This window comes from Lepidochelys kempii, chromosome 6, assembly GCF_965140265.1.
Source record: "Lepidochelys kempii isolate rLepKem1 chromosome 6, rLepKem1.hap2, whole genome shotgun sequence".
Lineage (NCBI taxonomy): Eukaryota > Metazoa > Chordata > Testudines > Cheloniidae > Lepidochelys > Lepidochelys kempii.
The window spans coordinates 82499105-82517397 of NC_133261.1; the positions used below are offsets into that span (position 1 = coordinate 82499105).

General features: G+C 42.0%; 1 protein-coding gene across 1 annotated transcript; it reads left to right on the plus strand.

Moving 5' to 3' along the window:
• Positions 1 to 15475: 15475 nt before the first annotated feature.
• FOXG1 (forkhead box G1) lies at positions 15476 to 17874 on the plus strand. Its single transcript, XM_073350688.1, has 2 exons — positions 15476 to 16985; positions 17490 to 17874. The coding sequence occupies exon 1, from the start codon at positions 15546 to 15548 to the stop codon at positions 16965 to 16967; it is 1422 nt and encodes a 473-aa protein (XP_073206789.1). The 5' UTR covers positions 15476 to 15545; the 3' UTR covers positions 16968 to 16985; positions 17490 to 17874.
• Positions 17875 to 18293: the final 419 nt, after the last annotated feature.

Genomic DNA, 18293 nt, shown 5'->3' on the forward strand with positions numbered 1-18293 from the left:
CAACAGTTCTGGAGGCAAAAATTGCTTCCCAGTTACCAACTGAGAGAAAGAGAGAGAGAGAGATCTCCTAGTAATCCTAGTCCCTTTGGAAAGTTATCTCTGTTGCTTTCAGATATTAATTTGAAAAGAATCGACCCCGCAGTCCTCACACCGCGAAAGCCCCCAATCGCTCTGCGAGTCTATGGGAAATTCCCTGGGGCCCGGATGATTAAATAGGGCCCTTTGTATTGTTTCGTTGTTATGATATAGTTTAATTGAGCAAAGTAGTTGACTCTCAATCCATGTGTAAATCAAGATCATTTTATTTTACTCACAAGGGCAAGCGCCATTGACTGCAATAGGATTATTCTAGGGAGTAGAGGCAAGCAGGATATGATCCGTAGTATAAACAGTCACCTACGGCCGTTTCGACCATATTTTATTTGTTATGAATATGCTCCAGGACGTGACGATCCTGTACATTTAGTTCCACGCTTTTGTCCCGAAGAAACAGGGCGCTGGGCCTTGCACAGGTTTGGCCTTGGTGAAATCCGTCACACTGGTCCACTCACATCATCACTCCGCAGCAGAATACAAATGAATTGACTGATTCCCGTTCATTCCACAGACCAAACGGGACCCCTCTTGAGTTATCAGTGGCTCAACAATATTTTCCTGTATGCATGGCTGCGGCACCGGGTTGCCAATATAACAAGTTTATCAGCTGGGCTATTAGACAGTGAAATCTAGCTGCTGCTCTGGGAAATGGGGAACGAGAGGGAAGCAAATTGCATGTCTCAGCTTTTAGTGAGCTATCTGCCAAGGGTTCCAAGCAGGGAGAAGTAGGAGCCTTTGGCTTCTTCCTAAAGGAATCTGAGAGCATTAAATTGGAGCTCTGTCTGTTTGCCGCCAAGTACCTCTCTTTAGAATATGTTCACATTAGGTATGATAATAATAACAACAAACGTGGAGAATAATGAGACAGGAGCGCGTTTGACAGTGTGTGAGAAACTCAAATACAGCTGCACTGGCTTTGTCTTTGGTTCACTCACTTCCCCACATTTAGTTCCCCAGATAGACAGCGAGGAGAGGAAACGGAGTGCAGCATGACAATGAGTTTTGTAAATAGCAAATGGAAGGATTTGATTTTCTCTTCCCCACCCCCGGGTTGGTTTTACCCGCGATCCAAATAACCTTCCTCATAGGACGCTTCAAAAAAGAGAATGCGCAGGGTGGGTGGGAGGGGGGGGGGTCATAATTGCAGGTTCCCTTTGGAGTTGGAGTTAAAACGCCGATGGCTCTGGTTGCAGAGGAAAGGTACAGAGGCCGCCTCAGCTCAGGCTCCGCCTGAAGGCGGTGTTGTTATTGGTGGGGGTTTATTTACAGTCAGCTCTTGAAAGCACCCAGCGCTTCAGAGATGGGAACTTTGGGCTCCATTCTGCAGTCCTGGCACGCCACGCTCCCCGGAACGCGGGATCGGGCCTTTGCTTGTTGAACTGAGAACAAATATTCTGTCTCTCCAGCGAGCGCCCTGAATGAGGGTATAAGCTGGGTTCGGTCTTCAGGGGCGACACGTATTTTTAACTCTGCATTTTTTTAAAGCAAAAACACTGTCGTTGTGAGGGCAACTTTTTTTCCAACTTGGTTAAGTAAGTCAAACAGGGGACTGCTGGAATATCGCTTCCCATGCGTTATGTCTCTCGGTTAATATCAGCAAAGGCATTCGGTTTAGTTCAGTGCTCTGCTTTGTGGCAAAGCATCTGAGAACCGAATTACGATGAATCATTTGTGTCTGTCAGACTCCATGACCCCACTCCCTTACTCCGTTCATACAGCAACCTCTTTTCGAATCCCTTCTCAATTCAGTTTATTTTAAAAGTGTATTCTTGCCCTTTGTCTCATTCTCCCACACACAGACCATTGTTATAGGAGATCGAGTTAAAAAGATATTTGCAGAACATTAATTGCTCAAAACTTTCTCTGCTTTATTATTGAAGTGGAACACAGCCTCCTGATGATGGGACTGTCTTTTGATTGCCTTTAAACTGTCTCCTGCTCGTTCTTTCCTAGTTTGCTGATCTCCTCAGTGCCCATAACCATTTTCTTCTTTCATTCTGTATCCGTATGGTGCTGTAGTTCTAGCAGCTGGATCAGGTCTGGCTAGCACTTAACGTGATACAGAAATAGCCCCTAAAGTTAGAACAACTGCAGTTCCCATTTGCCCTCTCCCTTGCGCTCTGCATAGCGGTGGCTATTGTGCCTTCGCTGAATTGCTGAGTTTGGCTGAGCATGCCAGTAACTACCTTTCTGGACTTCTTTATCCATTGTGTTTTCAAATGGTCATTCAAAACCTTCTCTTTTGCTACTGTTGCAACGTCTGTTCACGAGAAAGGACTGAAGCCAGATGCCGAGTTTCTTAACTTTTCTTTGGGGAAGGATAAGAAAGATATAAAAAGTGCTATCGCAAAAGGAAATCGCTTAAAATCCAGTCGAGGTCTGCCAAGTTCCTTGCAATGCAACCAATGAAACTGCAATAATAGACTGAAAAGTTGTTAGGGTTTTCTTTATTGTTTTGTTTCGTTTGTTTGTTGTTGTTTTATTTTGTTTTCCGTTAAATCGATACACCCGACAAGGTCTGCCGAAGGGGAAAGATTATTTGAGTTGTTAATGAGAGTTGACACTAATTCTTAAATAGGATGATTTCATTTAGTCAAGAATGCGTCAGATTTTCCTATTTTTCTTACAACGCGCAGAAAGTTACCATTATACACTTTGTGCAATCGTTTTAATGATGCTGCCACTTAACTGTTATACCTGGGAAATATAGATTCCTTAATCGGTCTTGATTCTTTCTTTTAATGTCGGTCTTCTGCATGGAAAGGGAGAAATGGAGGTGTGCGTGTTTTCTTTTGCAATGCCTTGATTACAGAAATACCTCAATGCAAAAATACCCTAACACAGTAAGCAAGAAAACGATTGCATTTATAGAGGTTAGGGGCACAGACAGTTTAGCTTGTACCGAAAACTTTGGAACATCTACACGAAGAAGTGCCTGATGCTTTGAAAATCAGAGGCGAAATCTTTTAAGAAGTTTGCATTCGTTGTGCAAATGGTAAACGGGCCTATGAATGGGTCTTCACTAAACTTCATTGCCAGTTTTATTAATCTAACAGGTATAGCACATGTCTTGTGTCCGTGAAGAAACGGGGTGGATGTGCTACTTTGGAAAGTAGGTATCATCATTACTTAGGAAAAGAAAGCTGGGCTTCAGTGAATAACTGTGCACAGTCGAAGCGCCTTGAATTCAGACGCTGCAGTTGCGCGTCTCGGTCACGAGATGTCGCTGATGCAGTTCAGATCACGGTTGTAGGTTTTTGTTTTGTTTTAACTGCGCTGTAATGAAAAGTTATAATCCTATAATGAAAGTTCTTGGATCTCCCTACCACATAAATATTCGATTTGTAACCGATAGGTTAATCATTTTTCTGAAATAAATTATAATGTTTGGGGCACCAGGATCCTCTGATTTTTTTCTCTCTGCGATTGTTTGCATCCCTGTGAATGTTCTGGCATTACTTTTTTTTACTGGCTATTCGAAGTGTTTGAGAGTCCTTGTGTTTCTTACAAGTTCGAGCAGCTTGAAGGAAAATGAGAAAATTGGTCACCGTTAATGGTCAGTCATTATTAAAAACGACAAACCTACACTACGGTAGGGGGGAAATGCGATCGCAGAAGGGGTTTGAAATAAACCCTTGCCAATAATAGGAGAGGCAGCTGATGTGAATTTCCTTCACATAAGACGTGCTTTGGTGGAAGTTTACAAACGGGGAGAGGGGAGGGTTAGCTAAAGATCTCAGTTCCTCCAGACTCGGGATTTAGGGTCTCTTGTAGGGGATATTTGTGGAGTAACTCGTTGTAACGTGTGCTTTGACTGCCGTAGGAGGGGAAAACTCACACACCAGTTGAAATTGTTGGCATCAAAGAGTGGAGAAACCAGGGCTCCCGCTAAAAAGTGGTTAGACTTACCCCCTCTCCACCAGCCCCCTCCCCTTTTTTCCACCCCAAAAGGTTGTGTCCTGTAAATAAAGGGAAACGGTTCACATCCATGGCTGCCCCTCGGAAAGGCTCGAAAGATGAGTATTTTTGTTGTGTTAAGTGGTCGGCATTAGCAGCCTAAACACGTAGAAAAAGGCTAACATCTGCGGTTTAATAAAATGCAGAAAAGAAATGATAGACCTGTTAGTTCAAATGGGAGCCACTCGCTTGGCTCATAACAAAAAGAAACGTAACCACCAGGTTCACTATTGTTTGTTGGCGAGTGGGGAGGGAGAAAGGAACCTCCCCCCTTAATATTTTGTTAAGTTTTAAAACATCAATATTTTTTGCAAAGCCTGTCTGTTTTGAACATTCACTATCGTTAGACAGGAGTGGAATAATGAAGAAAAGAAAGTATGAGCAACGTTGGCCATTCTTAGTCTATTAAGGATCCGCTGGGGAAACAGACACAAATAGTCTGGACTTAAAAAAAAAAAAAAAAAAAAAACAGGTTTCAAAATAATACACTCCTCTAACTAAAAACAATTGTTGATCTCTGAATTATTGTCCCAAAATTGTTGCACGTTTTACCTTTGCCTTATAACACTCTGATGTAAAATTTAATCCGCAACTTAAATTTCAAAAGCCATCTATGCCCTGGGTCTAAAACAAATAAATTCAGACACGTGTGATGCTTTATTTGTAAACTTGTATCAACGAATTGCACGTTCCAGGCGAAATATTTAATTGACTCTTAGGGTCTGATTTCAATCTGCAAATTCAGGGATCCATATGATACTCCCCAAACTGGGGTCAATGGATGTTCTAGGCAATGCAGGATCAGACTCTTTATGTAGTAATAATCACTAAAAAGGAGCAAATATTTGGCAAGAAAGAAAGATAAATAAATAGATATATTGTTCTAATCGGAGGCAATCAGAATAAGGAAACTCTTGAACGTTTGCTTAAACTCCCCTTGTGTTTTCTAATGTTTGAACTAAGGTGTTTGAATCACATCACTGAGGTCTTGCGTGTAAACCAACTCCACGGGTTTATTTGTATGGTCAAAATATTAAGCGGCACTCTTTCTCCTTCTCTGGATTTCTCAGCAAGGGCTCAGAACTGAACAGACACAACTGAATTGTACCCATAACTACTAAGCAATGGGGGCAAGGTATTTATTGTCTAAACAGATTAGTCTGTTGATGGTGTACCTGGTATTTTTTATATATCAAAGAGTAAATGAATTAAAGGTAAAGCAATATTAGTTTTCATATGACACAATCATTGCATAGGCTGCCTTTAATCACTTTGTTTTTTGTTTTGAGGTCTCATTAGAATTCTTCCACGCTCATCATCACGTATAGAAACCTGGACAGTGTAACCTGCATTTCTAGCGACTGATTGAACAATCCTTAAATACATCAGTTTCTGATAATAAGACAAAAGTATTTCTTCAAGGAAAATAAAAAAATCTTCACATCTCCCACAGGCATAGAAGAGGCCGCCTGTAAAAGGATTCCTAGATCATGTCAACAGTTAACAAACTGAATCGGAAGAAGCAAATATTGTGATCATTGTTATGGGTAAAATCGGAGCAGAATGTAAAGAGGAATATTAGCTTTGAGTTTTGAGGTAATCGGTGATTAGATATGTGTTAAGCATAAAGATCTTTTCCTGTAGATGGCGTCCTTTGAACACCGAGTAACCAGTAACAATGTAACTCAGGGAGGCTGTATTAAGCTTCGGGTAGTAAAATAATTAGTATTCTTTTTTAGATATTTATTTATTGCGAGGGGAAAGTCATTGATTTCTCATAGGCAAAAGTGTGTTTCTCCTTCACGTGGACGCAAATAAAAACTGTTTGAATAAATAAGTTGTTTCTGAACATTTTGTTGTCAAAGTGTTAAATGTTCCCGTCATTTTTATTCAAACACTAACATGATTACAGCCAATTATATATTCACCAGTGTTCTTTATTTTAGAGTAATTGTACTTGTCACTAATAAAACAGAGACATAATAGATCGCTACTATTCTGGATTTTAAAGCAATTTTCTGTAATTTGATTGAATTATACATCGTCTCTGCTACTTTTTTATTATTTCTATATTTTGGAATCCTGTTTTCTTGAAAATTGCAGCTCTGTTCCTGTTTTGCTGTTTCTGAAGTAATGTACCTTTCTCTAAAATTCAGAAGTAGAGCCTCGTCCTTTTTGAAATGTGGAAAACCATATTTTTCAGTCGTAAATCCTTAAAGCTTTTTGGTCTTAAAATCCGAAAGTCCAGAGGAACGCATATACAGTTCCAGGGTACTTTGCTCAATGTGGTACTCTGTCGTATGAGAAGGCAGTACACAAACACAAAAATGTTCCATGCGTAATAGGGTTTGATCACTTTATTGTAATGATTTTGTTGTGCTTCTTGGGCTTCAAAACAGAGGAACATGTCGAGACAAGCAGTTCAGTTTTTAATATTTATCAAGGGAGAATAAGTATAGACACAGTGCAACAGAAAAATATAACGCCAATTACATTCCTCCAAGCAATTAGAGCAATTATCTGTATACTGTTCGTATGTTCTTTTTTGGGTCGATTACAGGTAACAAGTCCAAGAGGTACTTGACTATCTTTAGGTATAGACTCTAGATAGATAGACACACAAATGAACTGTTCACGTATGGAAATAATGCACATTAGAAAGATGCAGCGCTCTCGGTTATTTCGCTCAGGGTTGCTGCAATATGCTAAGACGCATACGTATAGTTTTACAAATAAATCAAGATCTTAACACGATAAGCAACTATCTGTATAATACGCTGATGCCAGAAAATGCTCGAAGAATGCTACAAAGACTCTCACAGTTGAATTTAATATGACAAAATATATATCCACAACATAAAAAAAGTTGAACATGATTTGCAAATTGTTAGAATATGTGAAATGGTATTGCTTATATATTCTTAGAATGGCCAGACCCGAAGGTAGTCATTGTTCTTAATTCTTTGTATCTGAAAGTAAAAATAAGCATTGTAATTTACAATCTAGGTTGCTTAATTTAAGAGCCAGTTAGTTGTATTTAACCTATGACTGGTGGCGTCCATCTATGATAAAATCTCATTTATTTATTGCCGATGTATTATACTATTATGATTTATCATCAGAAAGATTAGTTGTATCCATCATGAAGAAAAAAGAGATACTATCTATTTTTAAACTAGTATAGTTTTATTCAATTGTAATTTGGAACTTCTCCTGTACATATAAATCTTCATACTATCCCATGATTATTGGTGTTTGGAACTAAGAGCAGAGAATATTTTCCAATACGCTTCTTTTACTAATAATATTTTGTCAGTACCCAAAGGGGGAGCAGTTTATTTGCTTGAGTTTCCTGAGCTACCAAGTTATTTTTTAGATGTTTATGTCTCAATTAAAAATAACAACATTCAACATTAATTTCCAAAAACTTCCTGAGAAACACAACCTCTGTCTGTGTGCGTATGTGCGTGTGCCTCATCTGAAAGGTGGAGAGGAGAAAACACACAAAGGAGAAAGGTCTCTGGAGAATTGTTTCTTTCAATATTTTTCCTCTCTACATTGTCATTGCACGGAGAGTCTGTCCGCAGCCGCTTCTCTTTGTTGGACAAATTAACGTCAAGGCAAAACCACAAACTCAGGTCTTTAGCGAAGCACAGTCCATGCTTGGTGGGAGGGACACAAATGGGGTTTAACTTTGTTGCCAGTAATTTTTGTTTGTTTGTTTTTCTGTGTTTGTGCTAGGGCTTGAAAGAGAACAATTCAAGAAACAAAGCAAAAACAAAACAAACACAAAAAAGCAGGCTCTGTATAAAAGACATATCATATTATTAAAATAATAAATGGAGACACCCACTGTTATGGGATGGTACCAGCCCTTCCCAAAGAAACTTATTTAACAATGATAGTTAGGATAAGGCACAAAGCGTCTTTCCATCACCACCCCCACCTCCCCAAGAAAGGAAGAAAACATGGAGACCGTTCTGCCCGATATAAAGTGTATTGATAATAATGTACATAGAAAGTCAAATCCCGGTAGCCTTACTCACGCGAGTAGTCCCAAGAGGCAATCAAGAATCGGTACGTACACAACCTCAGTCTTTCAAACTAGGGTAAATCCTATCCTGATACTTGGGATTTATCAGTCACCGCTACCGTATACTGTCTGAAATAGGCACCTTATATAGACGCAGCGCTTTCGTTTGAACCCAAAACACAGAGAAAGCTGAAGTTGTATTTGAAAGTGTAGAAGTTTACCTGGCTTGCAAGTGCCGTTTGGGTGCGTGCTTATGTTATCTGTATGTTTTATGTTGTCTATGGCATGTTGCTACCACTTGGCAGTGAGAAAGAATACTCAGCTTCTCTAGGGCCTCAAATCCTAGGTCCATAACTTAGCGTGTCCGATTGGGACTCTTAAGAAAAATCTGTACTCTCTGCTTTGGAAAGAATGGCGCTGAGCCACCTCAGCGATGGAACAGCTGTAGCAAAGATGGCTCGTTGAAATGACCAGGTATAACGCTAAGAGATCTATGGAGCGTCATCTGGCTTCGAAAATTCCCCACCAGTCTATTTTTTAAACGCGTCAGAATGAAATAAAGGGTGTGTGTGTGTGGTAGGGGGAGGGGGCTGGGGAATGTGTTGTGTATTTCTTTTGCGTTAGCTACAGCTGTAAACCGCAAAACATTTATATTTGTCGTTTCCAAAATAGTACATTTTAGGCGCCCCAAGGTAGCATTTGGAAAGGGTTATCGTGTGTGTTTGTTCAGTCCAGCAGCAGCTAAAGGTCTCGGTGTGGAGCGCTGAGATTTGCAAATCTTTCTTGCTCCCTTCATTTTCATCGTATGTTATCGCCAATTATTTAATTCGGGAGGCTAGCTTTGGCAAGTTTATATATAATCAGACTTTCTGTCCAGGCATGTTTTAAGAATCGATCATAGAGGTAAAGCGATTTCTTTAAATGTGCAGCATGAGACTTGAAACTTATTTCCATTTTTATGTGAATTTTGTTATCTTCTACATCGATTCTGGAGATAATTGTCACTGGTATTTTATTATTATCATTATCATTACTCCTGTATTTCCCTTGTGAGATAGGAAGAACTTTTGCTGTACTATGTGGAGCATATTTAATGTATGCATGTGTTTGTAGACAGATACCCAAAACACTCTTGATAGTTTGGATTCTGAAGAAAATTAAATCAACATCTTAACATAAAAGTTTAATATTTAATGCAAACGTGAGAAAATTCTCTTACAGTTACGAGCAAGTCAACTATTGCGAGGGTCTGAACACTCCAACACTTATTAATCTGATAAGATTATGAACGTTTAACATTTCCCGTCAGATCTCTAGCTTTATTTTGATTGGATTGGATTAGATTTAGATTTCGTTCTGTTCTGTATACCCGCAGAGGGAAATGTATGCTTTATAATGTTTACTCGTCTCTGTTTCTGTCACTCTTAATTCAATCTTGTTTCACCCTCACAACATCGATAAACGCTTCAGTCCCCTGCAGCAATGGTTTCCCATTTCCAGGTTTTCCTCCCTCTAGCATACGCTAGAAACTTAAATAAATTTAACGTTAGAGGAACCCTTTAAACATGGTTGATTGCTTTCATTGTTTTAATACTATCTGTCCTGGAGCTGGATAGACTCCTCCTTATACAGTATACAGTGCCCCACTGGCAGTTGTTTCTTTATGGTACAGTGCAGCTTTTCAAAGATCATCGAATGAGAAATTTAGCTCTTCTTGAATCATTTACCACCAGAGTAGTTCACCCCTTCGGCGGGGGGGGGGGGGGGGGCGGGGTGAAGAGGTTGAGGAGGTGGGATTATAAAAAGTGGGGCCACGGGGAGAAATCACACAAGTGGCCCGAAAACAACGGGGGGAAAAAACCTTAAAATGTTTGTATTTAAAGGGTACTTGCAGGGTCTTCGGCACAATATGTGCTGCTCTCCTTAAAGGGGCTCTCAGTGCCAACAACCATTAGTCATCCAGTAGGAACCTTTCATTACAGATCTATCATTAGGGGGAGTTCCCCAGACGTCTCGTGAAGAAACCCGGCAGTGGATTTCAAAATGATCCAGTTTGATTCGCTTAGTGCCTAGGGACCTGCTTTAATAGACTGGAGAGATACTCACCAGAGTTTAAGGAAGTGCCTGGATCGCCCAGTGGTCTTTGCAACATCCATTTCCTCTGTGGATTCCTAGCTTGCATCCGAAGCAGCTCCCAGTCTATCCTTGAAGTTAGCATTTATGGATCTCAAATAGGAGGCTCTCCCAGAGAATTTTTTTTCCAGGTTTTCAAGCAAATTTCCCTGTGCCACAATGTTATGATGGAAGGATGCTGAAATGACAGGCCTCGCAGACGCTTGTCTTAATCATCGGCTTCTTAATTTAGTTTTAGTGCTGAGGTTTTGTGTGTGCGTGCGTGTGCGCGCAAGAGAAACGCCTGACAACCTGCAGCTTCCTAATGAGTGACGAGGCAGGGCTGCTGCAGCGAAGTAACACTTCCCTGGTGTGAAGACCTCTCACTGGGAAGTTTAGTTCACTACTGTTCTCGCAAACCTAATCGTATAACCTGTAACCAAAACGCACAGAAGAAGGATACAACACGCTAAATAGAGTAACTTCTAATCACTAAATGTTAGCACCATTACCAGCTGTTAAGGATTAGATGAGAGTTGGCTAGAGAAAGGACACCTATACATTACTGTATATATGTAAACATATCGGTGTATTATAGTAATTAATCTATCATCTATCTATCTTCACACATATTGTTGTTAGTGCATTGCTACCTACACATCTAAAATGTCCTATAAGCAAGATATCAGTGGATGGTTAGGCTGGTTTGAAAGTAGCGCTTACTTTAATTGGTCAAGGAACGTGAAACAAATAAGGGAAGCTTATACCCACCGGAGCAAATATAGAGCACTTGATTGTATTTAATATGTCATTATTTGGATGTTAAAATGAAGTGTTCTGACTCATTTCATGGATTCATGATGTCATCGAAGCCTGGGTATTAAACATGGCGGAAGAAACACCAATTCATTTTTAAGGTGTCATTACATTTAACCAGCTCCTAACATCTTTGGACTATGGTACCTCTACCTTCTTGTGAAAGCAAGCAAGCAAACAAACAAACAGAAAACTTACAACTTAAGCATATGAAGAATACGTTTACACTATACCAGGGTTCAATCAGGTTACTGGATGGCACGATTTTACCTGGTTCTTTAAAATAAATTAAGAATAAAAGGAGAATGGGCAAACACGGAATTTCAGCTAGAATATTTAGTTCAATCTTTATCCTCTGAATTAGACATTGTTTTCTATTTTCTCATTCTATCGCTTATTAAATGAGTCTACCTGTTCAAGATGCTAAATTAATGTGTAATAGGTACACCAGGTGAATATACACCAACAGTGAGTGGGCACTGCTGAAAGGAAATACACGTCATACAAAGAGCTGAGTGACACTCTTTGCGCCTGTTATTCTTGGCTTGCGCAGGTAACCCTACTCTTCCCAACTCTTATTCTCAGGTATTCCACATGGGCTTCCAGTTTAGAAAACACTTCCCTTCGAGGCACTCTCAAAATAACTCCTAATCTTGCTATAGTCTTGGGGTCAAATCACCCAGTCTTTATTCCGTTGTGATCTAGGCAAAGCTGCCACTGAAGCGAAAGGGAGCTCTGTCTGGGTCAGATCTAAGAAAAGAGTGTAGGGTTTGGCCATTAGACGAGCACATTCTGCATTTCCAAAGTAAATATCTATATTCTATAAACTGAGAATATAAACAGGCCTGTAAGTTGAAGTCCGTCAGAGATAATAATTGATGCGGCTTCTATTACATATCCTTTCCTCTCCTGTAAACAATGAATGAAACCTTCATGGCCTTAGAAAGATACGTCTTACATTTTGGAAGCAGAATTTCCTTTTTAGGGAGAATTGTATACCCTTGGTATTAAAAAATAATATAATAAATCCTAAATTTGGGTACAATGCTTTATTCTACAGCTATGACAAATGGCTGGACACTAAATTTAGATTATTAGGCATTTTAAAAGCACGTTTCTCTCGTTATTAAGCCCGGGTTCAGAAATGCAATATGACGAAATGTTTATTTTTTCCCCTGCTACATTTTCATCCTCGGTCACAACGCAATGTAAACTCAGCTTTGACCTAAGAAACCCCTCAGAGCATTAAAATTTCAACAAGCGATGTCAGTGTTACATTAAACGACATCTCCTCCAGTTTTCTGCAGAGCACGGATTTGAATAAAACGTTCAATGTTAACAAACAATACACACGTTTGGCACTTTGTGCATTAAATGGTTCAAAGAGATTTGATAAGGCACAATGCACCATTTACACAGACCTGATTGAGTTAATATAATATCAGCAAATTTTACAGCGAAATGAATCTGTTTCTTTTCTTTGTGTTTAAAACCAGCACAGATTACAAATTTTAATGATCTGAAAATGTTTGGTATACAAAATCATGCTTATTTCACTATTAGCAAAAACACAAGAATTTTTTCAACACAAACACCCAGCTGTGTCTATTTTAAAAGCAGTTCAATGACAGCTTGCACTTATGAGCATGCAATCAGCTAATTTCGCTTTTTTTTCTTCTGTGTTAATCAACACTTTCCTTCCTGCATATCAGAGTACAAATAGTATAGTTACTCCACATCAGTAAATGTTTACGTAACCTGTCCTTTCTCAAGAATCCGGTTACACCGAATCATTACATGCTAGACAGAGTAAGAAAATGCACTGGGCCCAGCCACCCCAAAGGGATCCCATGCACCGTAATAATACATATTAAATGTGCATCATCATTATCATATGCACAGACCTTACCTTTCCTCTGACCCTGTCCTATCAGAGGATCCTGCCATAGTCCACACCACAAGTTTTCTGAAGAATTCCAATACACTGGATACAGTTCTGTGCATTGATATGATTATCATTTTAAAACGATTAAAATACGAAAACATTTATTTTAAAAAAAGTTTGATCATTGACTTCTATTTTTTGTCAGTAGCGCCCTGTTACAAAATAGGATAAATAAATACAATTGTGGTAAGGTCATTCGAGGTTAATCCAATGCACAGAGTTCATGCCATCCCCAATTGCAATCGTTTATTATTGGCCAATTGTAATTGTTGTTGTTGTTCTTCTTCTTCTTCTCTCTCTCTCTCTCTCTCTCTCTCGCTCTCTCTCTGACACACACACACGTATTCGTTGCTGAGTTCAAACCTGAGTTTCCATAGGATGAATAGCATTTATTACAATTGAACTTTTCACATATTTTTTACTGCATCGTTCTTTTTTTTTCTTTTACCCGCCATAATCCTACAGAAGTAGCACACAAGTGTAAGGTATTTATGCAGTGATAGAGTAAAATGTCTGTTGCCCTTTTGTATTGCTTTGTTTTTAATGTGATCCATATGTTTTCCCTCGGTGATATTTTGCCCTTCTGCTTCCTCAGTAAAAAAGCCTATGTGTTTCAAGCCTAGAGTAAGGAAGGATTTGATCTGGATGACTTAACACTGAATTCCTGTCCCCAGGAAATCTTAGGCGTACACTCACTTCTTTCCCATCGTATTTATTTAAAGAACATTAGTAGGAAAGAAGTGCTACAAGATAATTTCATTTAACTCAGCAGCACCCAACTCTTATGGTCCCAGCCTCTTCTGCCGCCCCCCCACCCCCCAAGAATAAGAACAGCAGAACCACAACATTACGGATCGCAGAAACAAAGGCAACAAATTGCAACACATAGTGGGTGGATTATTTATATATCTATTTCACGTATACATATCTGTACATGGCCTACTTTTCTTTTCCGGTTGAAAACGAACGCGGTGAAAAGAAGAGAAACCAAACAACAAGAAGCGTCATACGCTGATGTTCAAAAGAAACACCTTGAAGGAAGGAGCATTTCCCGGGGAGAAAGAGTGGTGGGGATCATTTCCGATTGCAAGTGAAACTTTAAAGTGGCAATAAGGCGCAGAGAATGAAATTCAGAAGATAGGAGGTTACAGGCAAATCCTTACAACGTGCATTATTTTCAGTCTTATCGCTTCCCCCCCCACCACCACCACCTTGTTTTTATCTCCCCTCCCCCCATCCTTTTAACTCACACATTTCGGAGATTAACAAACAAGAGAGCAATGGCCCGAACGGCTGAGCTTGTCAAGTGCACCATAACTGGGTGGAAGTAGCCGCAGCTCGTTTCTCCCCCGAAGGGCCGATGTGCAGGACCCCGACTGCCCCTGGATCAAGATCACGTCCTATTATCCCCGCTTTCCCGGGAGAGGACCGAGACGCAAGGAGGGTTGTAAGTAAATCTTTCCTTCTCTCTCTCCCCCCCCCCACCCCAAAAGATACAGCCCCCTGCGACATAAAACCAACAGAGCAGAACAAACACACCCGGGGGGGGGAGGGGAAGAAACCCTCCCAAAACATGTTTCTAAAGCAAGCTCCAAAAATATTTGTCCCTTAAAACTGATGTTTTCAAAAAGTAAAAGCTCATCAACACAAGGGGCCTACAAGAATACACTGCGCCGAGAGACAGTGCCTGGCTCCGCAAAGTAGTACCTCTCCTCTCCCAGCACCATTGCCTTCTCCGGCCCCCTCCCCCAACCTCTCACTTCCTTCGCCTTAAAAAAAGAGGTGGCGGGGGGGGGGGTAGAAGCAAACTTTAATCGCTTAGAAAAAATACTGAAGTATAAAACTAAAATTATCCAATACACTGGGATGGGGAGATGTTGGTTTCAGAGGAGTGGAGTGTGGAGGAGAGGGAGGCATGAGCAAGGTAAGCCTCCGCGGCAATGCGTCCTTCCCCTGGTATCCCTGCGCGGCAGGGGGCTTTGGCGGCGCTTGGGAGCTGGATGGGAGGGGGGGGGGCGCAGGAGGAGGAGAGAGAAGGGGCGAGGGAAGAGGAGGAGAGGGGAGTTCTGATTGGCTGGCTCCGGGAGAGACGCTCCTGCACGCCGAGGTTTCTGATTGGGCGACCGGTGGAAAAGGTTAAACCAAAAATTTTTTTACAGCCCTAGCGTGTGTCTGAAGCTCTGAAATTAATTGTGGCTAAAGCTGTCTCTATAGCTGCCTCTGCTGCTCTCCGCCGCCGACCCGCCCGGCTGCCGCTGTCCCCCCCCGGGCTCTGGTGGAAGCTGGGGGACCGGGCACCATGCAGGAGTGCCGAGCGGGGCTGTGATTGCGCTCGGGGGCTCCGAGCCGGGGGATCGGGGTTCGTTTTTCCTCTTCCCTCCCCGGCGGCTCCCGTCCTTGCTACATGCCTTGCCAGCGCCTGCGACTGCGGTCCACCTGCACTGCTGCCGCTCCAGCCCGGGGTGCCGCCACCTCGCTGCCCAGCGCGGCCGCCGCCGCCGCCGCCGCCGCCGCCGCCTCCACCCCGCGCGCTGCTGCCTGGGCCGCCGCCGCAACTTTCCCCCCACCCCCCCGGGCTAGTGTGTGATGTTGGACATGGGAGATAGGAAGGAAGGGAAAATGCTGCCGAAATCCTCCTTCAGCATAAACAGCCTGGTGCCCGAAGCCGTCCAGAGCGACAACAACCACAGCAGCCACCACCCCCACCACCACAACAGCCACCACCCCCACCCCCACCACCATCACCACCACCACCACCACCACCACCCGCAGCAGCAGCAGCCCCAGCGAGCTGCCCCGGCCGAGGAGGAGGAAGAGGAGAAGAGCCAGCTCCTCCTGCCGCCCCCCGTGGTGGCGGCGGCCGCGGCGGCGGCGGCCACCGCCTCTGGCACCTTGGAGGTGGCCAAGGAGATCCTGCCGGGCAAGGGGGAGCCGGGCTCGGCCGCGGCAGCCGCGGAGCTGGAGGAGAAGGAGAAAGCGGCGGCGGCGGCGGCGGCGGAGGAGAAGAAGGGGGCGGCGGAGGGGGGCAAGGAAGGGGAGAGCGGCAAGGAAGGGGAGAAGAAGAACGGCAAGTACGAGAAGCCCCCGTTCAGCTACAACGCGCTGATCATGATGGCCATCCGGCAGAGCCCCGAGAAGCGCCTCACCCTCAACGGCATCTACGAGTTCATCATGAAGAACTTCCCCTACTACCGGGAGAACAAGCAGGGCTGGCAGAACTCCATCCGCCACAACCTCTCCCTCAATAAGTGCTTCGTCAAGGTGCCCCGCCACTACGACGACCCGGGCAAAGGGAACTACTGGATGTTGGACCCTTCCAGCGACGACGTCTTCATCGGGGGAACCACGGGCAAGCTCCGCCGGAGATCCACCACCTCCCGGGCCAAGCTGGCTTTCAAGCGAGGCGCTCGGCTCACCTCCACCGGACTGACATTCATGGATAGGGCTGGATCTTTGTATTGGCCTATGTCCCCTTTCCTCTCCCTGCACCACCCCCGGGCCAGCAGCACTTTGAGTTACAATGGGACCACGTCCGCCTACCCCAGCCACCCCATGCCCTACAGTTCAGTGTTGACTCAAAACTCTTTGGGAAACAACCACTCCTTTTCCACGTCTAATGGGTTAAGTGTTGATAGACTAGTCAATGGAGAGATACCTTATGCCACTCATCACCTCACAGCAGCAGCTCTGGCCGCCTCAGTGCCATGTGGCTTGTCAGTCCCCTGCTCTGGCACCTATTCCCTAAACCCTTGCTCTGTAAACCTTCTAGCAGGACAGACAAGTTACTTTTTCCCCCATGTTCCTCACCCTTCAATGACTTCTCAAAGCAGCACTTCAATGACGGCCAGGGCAGCCTCCTCCTCCACGTCTCCACAGGCGCCCTCCACTCTCCCTTGTGAGTCCTTAAGACCTTCTTTGCCAAGTTTTACAACAGGACTTTCCGGGGGACTTTCTGATTATTTCACACATCAGAATCAGGGGTCTTCTTCAAACCCTTTAATACATTAACATCCATGGGACCAGACTGTAAGTGAACATTTTACACACATTTGCATTGTAAATGATACTTAAAAGAAAAACAAAAAAGTCCAGGTATTTTTTATTAAGTCCCCCATTTTCTGTACGTTTGTTCAGTCTTTAGGGTTGTTTATTATTCCAACAAGGTGAGGAATGTCAGCAAGGTGCAATGTGAGGAGATGACATTGTAGACTATGAAGTTTGGAAGTCAAAATTATAGTAGAATGTGTATCTAAATAGTGACTGCTTTGCAATTTTTATTCAAATATGACAAGTCTATCACTAAAAACCTCCAGATTTTCCATGTTTGCAGTATTATAAGTTATCATGGATATGTTGGTGGATGCAGATCCTGAAAAAATACTAAATTTATTAAAACAATGAAAAAATTAAAATGTAATTTGTATTTAAGCAGAAGTAATAGTAAAAGATGCCCAAGAACTACATTTTGGCCATTGATTATTTTGTCCTTTTCTTTAATGAGCTGATTTTTTTATTTTTGTTTACTTTTAGACCAAAGATTGGGTTTTAGAAAATGCACTCAATGTCCGAAGTAATTTAAACCAACAACAACATTGTTTCAGCTTGCAGCACTGCCCGTTCAAATGAATCAGAAGGGGACAAAATTAATGATTGCCTTCAGTTTGTGTTGTGTATATTTTGATGTATGTGGTCACTAACAGGTCACCTTTATTTTTTTTCTAAATGTAGTGAAATGTTAATACCTATTGTACTTATAGGTAAACCTTGCAAATATGTAACCTGTGTTGCGCAAATGCCGCATAAATTTGAGTGATTGTTAATGTCGTCTTAAAATTTCTTGATTGTGATACTGTGGTCATATGCCCGTGTTTGTCACTTACAAAAATGTTTACTATGAACACACAGAAATAAAAAATAGGCTAAATTCATATATACTTGATAGTTTTTTTGTCTCTTTTATTAAATAGAATTAATATTCAAAAGGCATTAAAGCTATAGGGAATTCAAAGTGCTAGATAGGTAGGCCCCCATTTTTCACATGCTCCTTTTTTTCTTAATTGACGTTGTATTTTTTTTTAAATCTACATTATATTTTTAAAGGAGCAGGCGATTTAATCAAAAGCTAAGACCGCTAGATTTTTTTTTTTTTAATCAGAATTCCCCATTGACTTCAATGGGGAGTTCTGCTTAAAAACTGTTCATACGGCATGGCCCCAGTTACTATACTACGTATTAAATTAGAGGCGTCACAGACGTTACATCTTGAGCTTATGTAAATATATGTGTATAAAAGAGATAATTTAAATATACCCACTATATATATAACTTTGTGAT

Bases quoted from the DNA above. Each gene is read 5' to 3' on its own strand.
- FOXG1 (XM_073350688.1), top strand. From the start codon at position 15,546: ATGTTGGACATGGGAGATAGGAAGGAAGGGAAAATGCTGCCGAAATCC.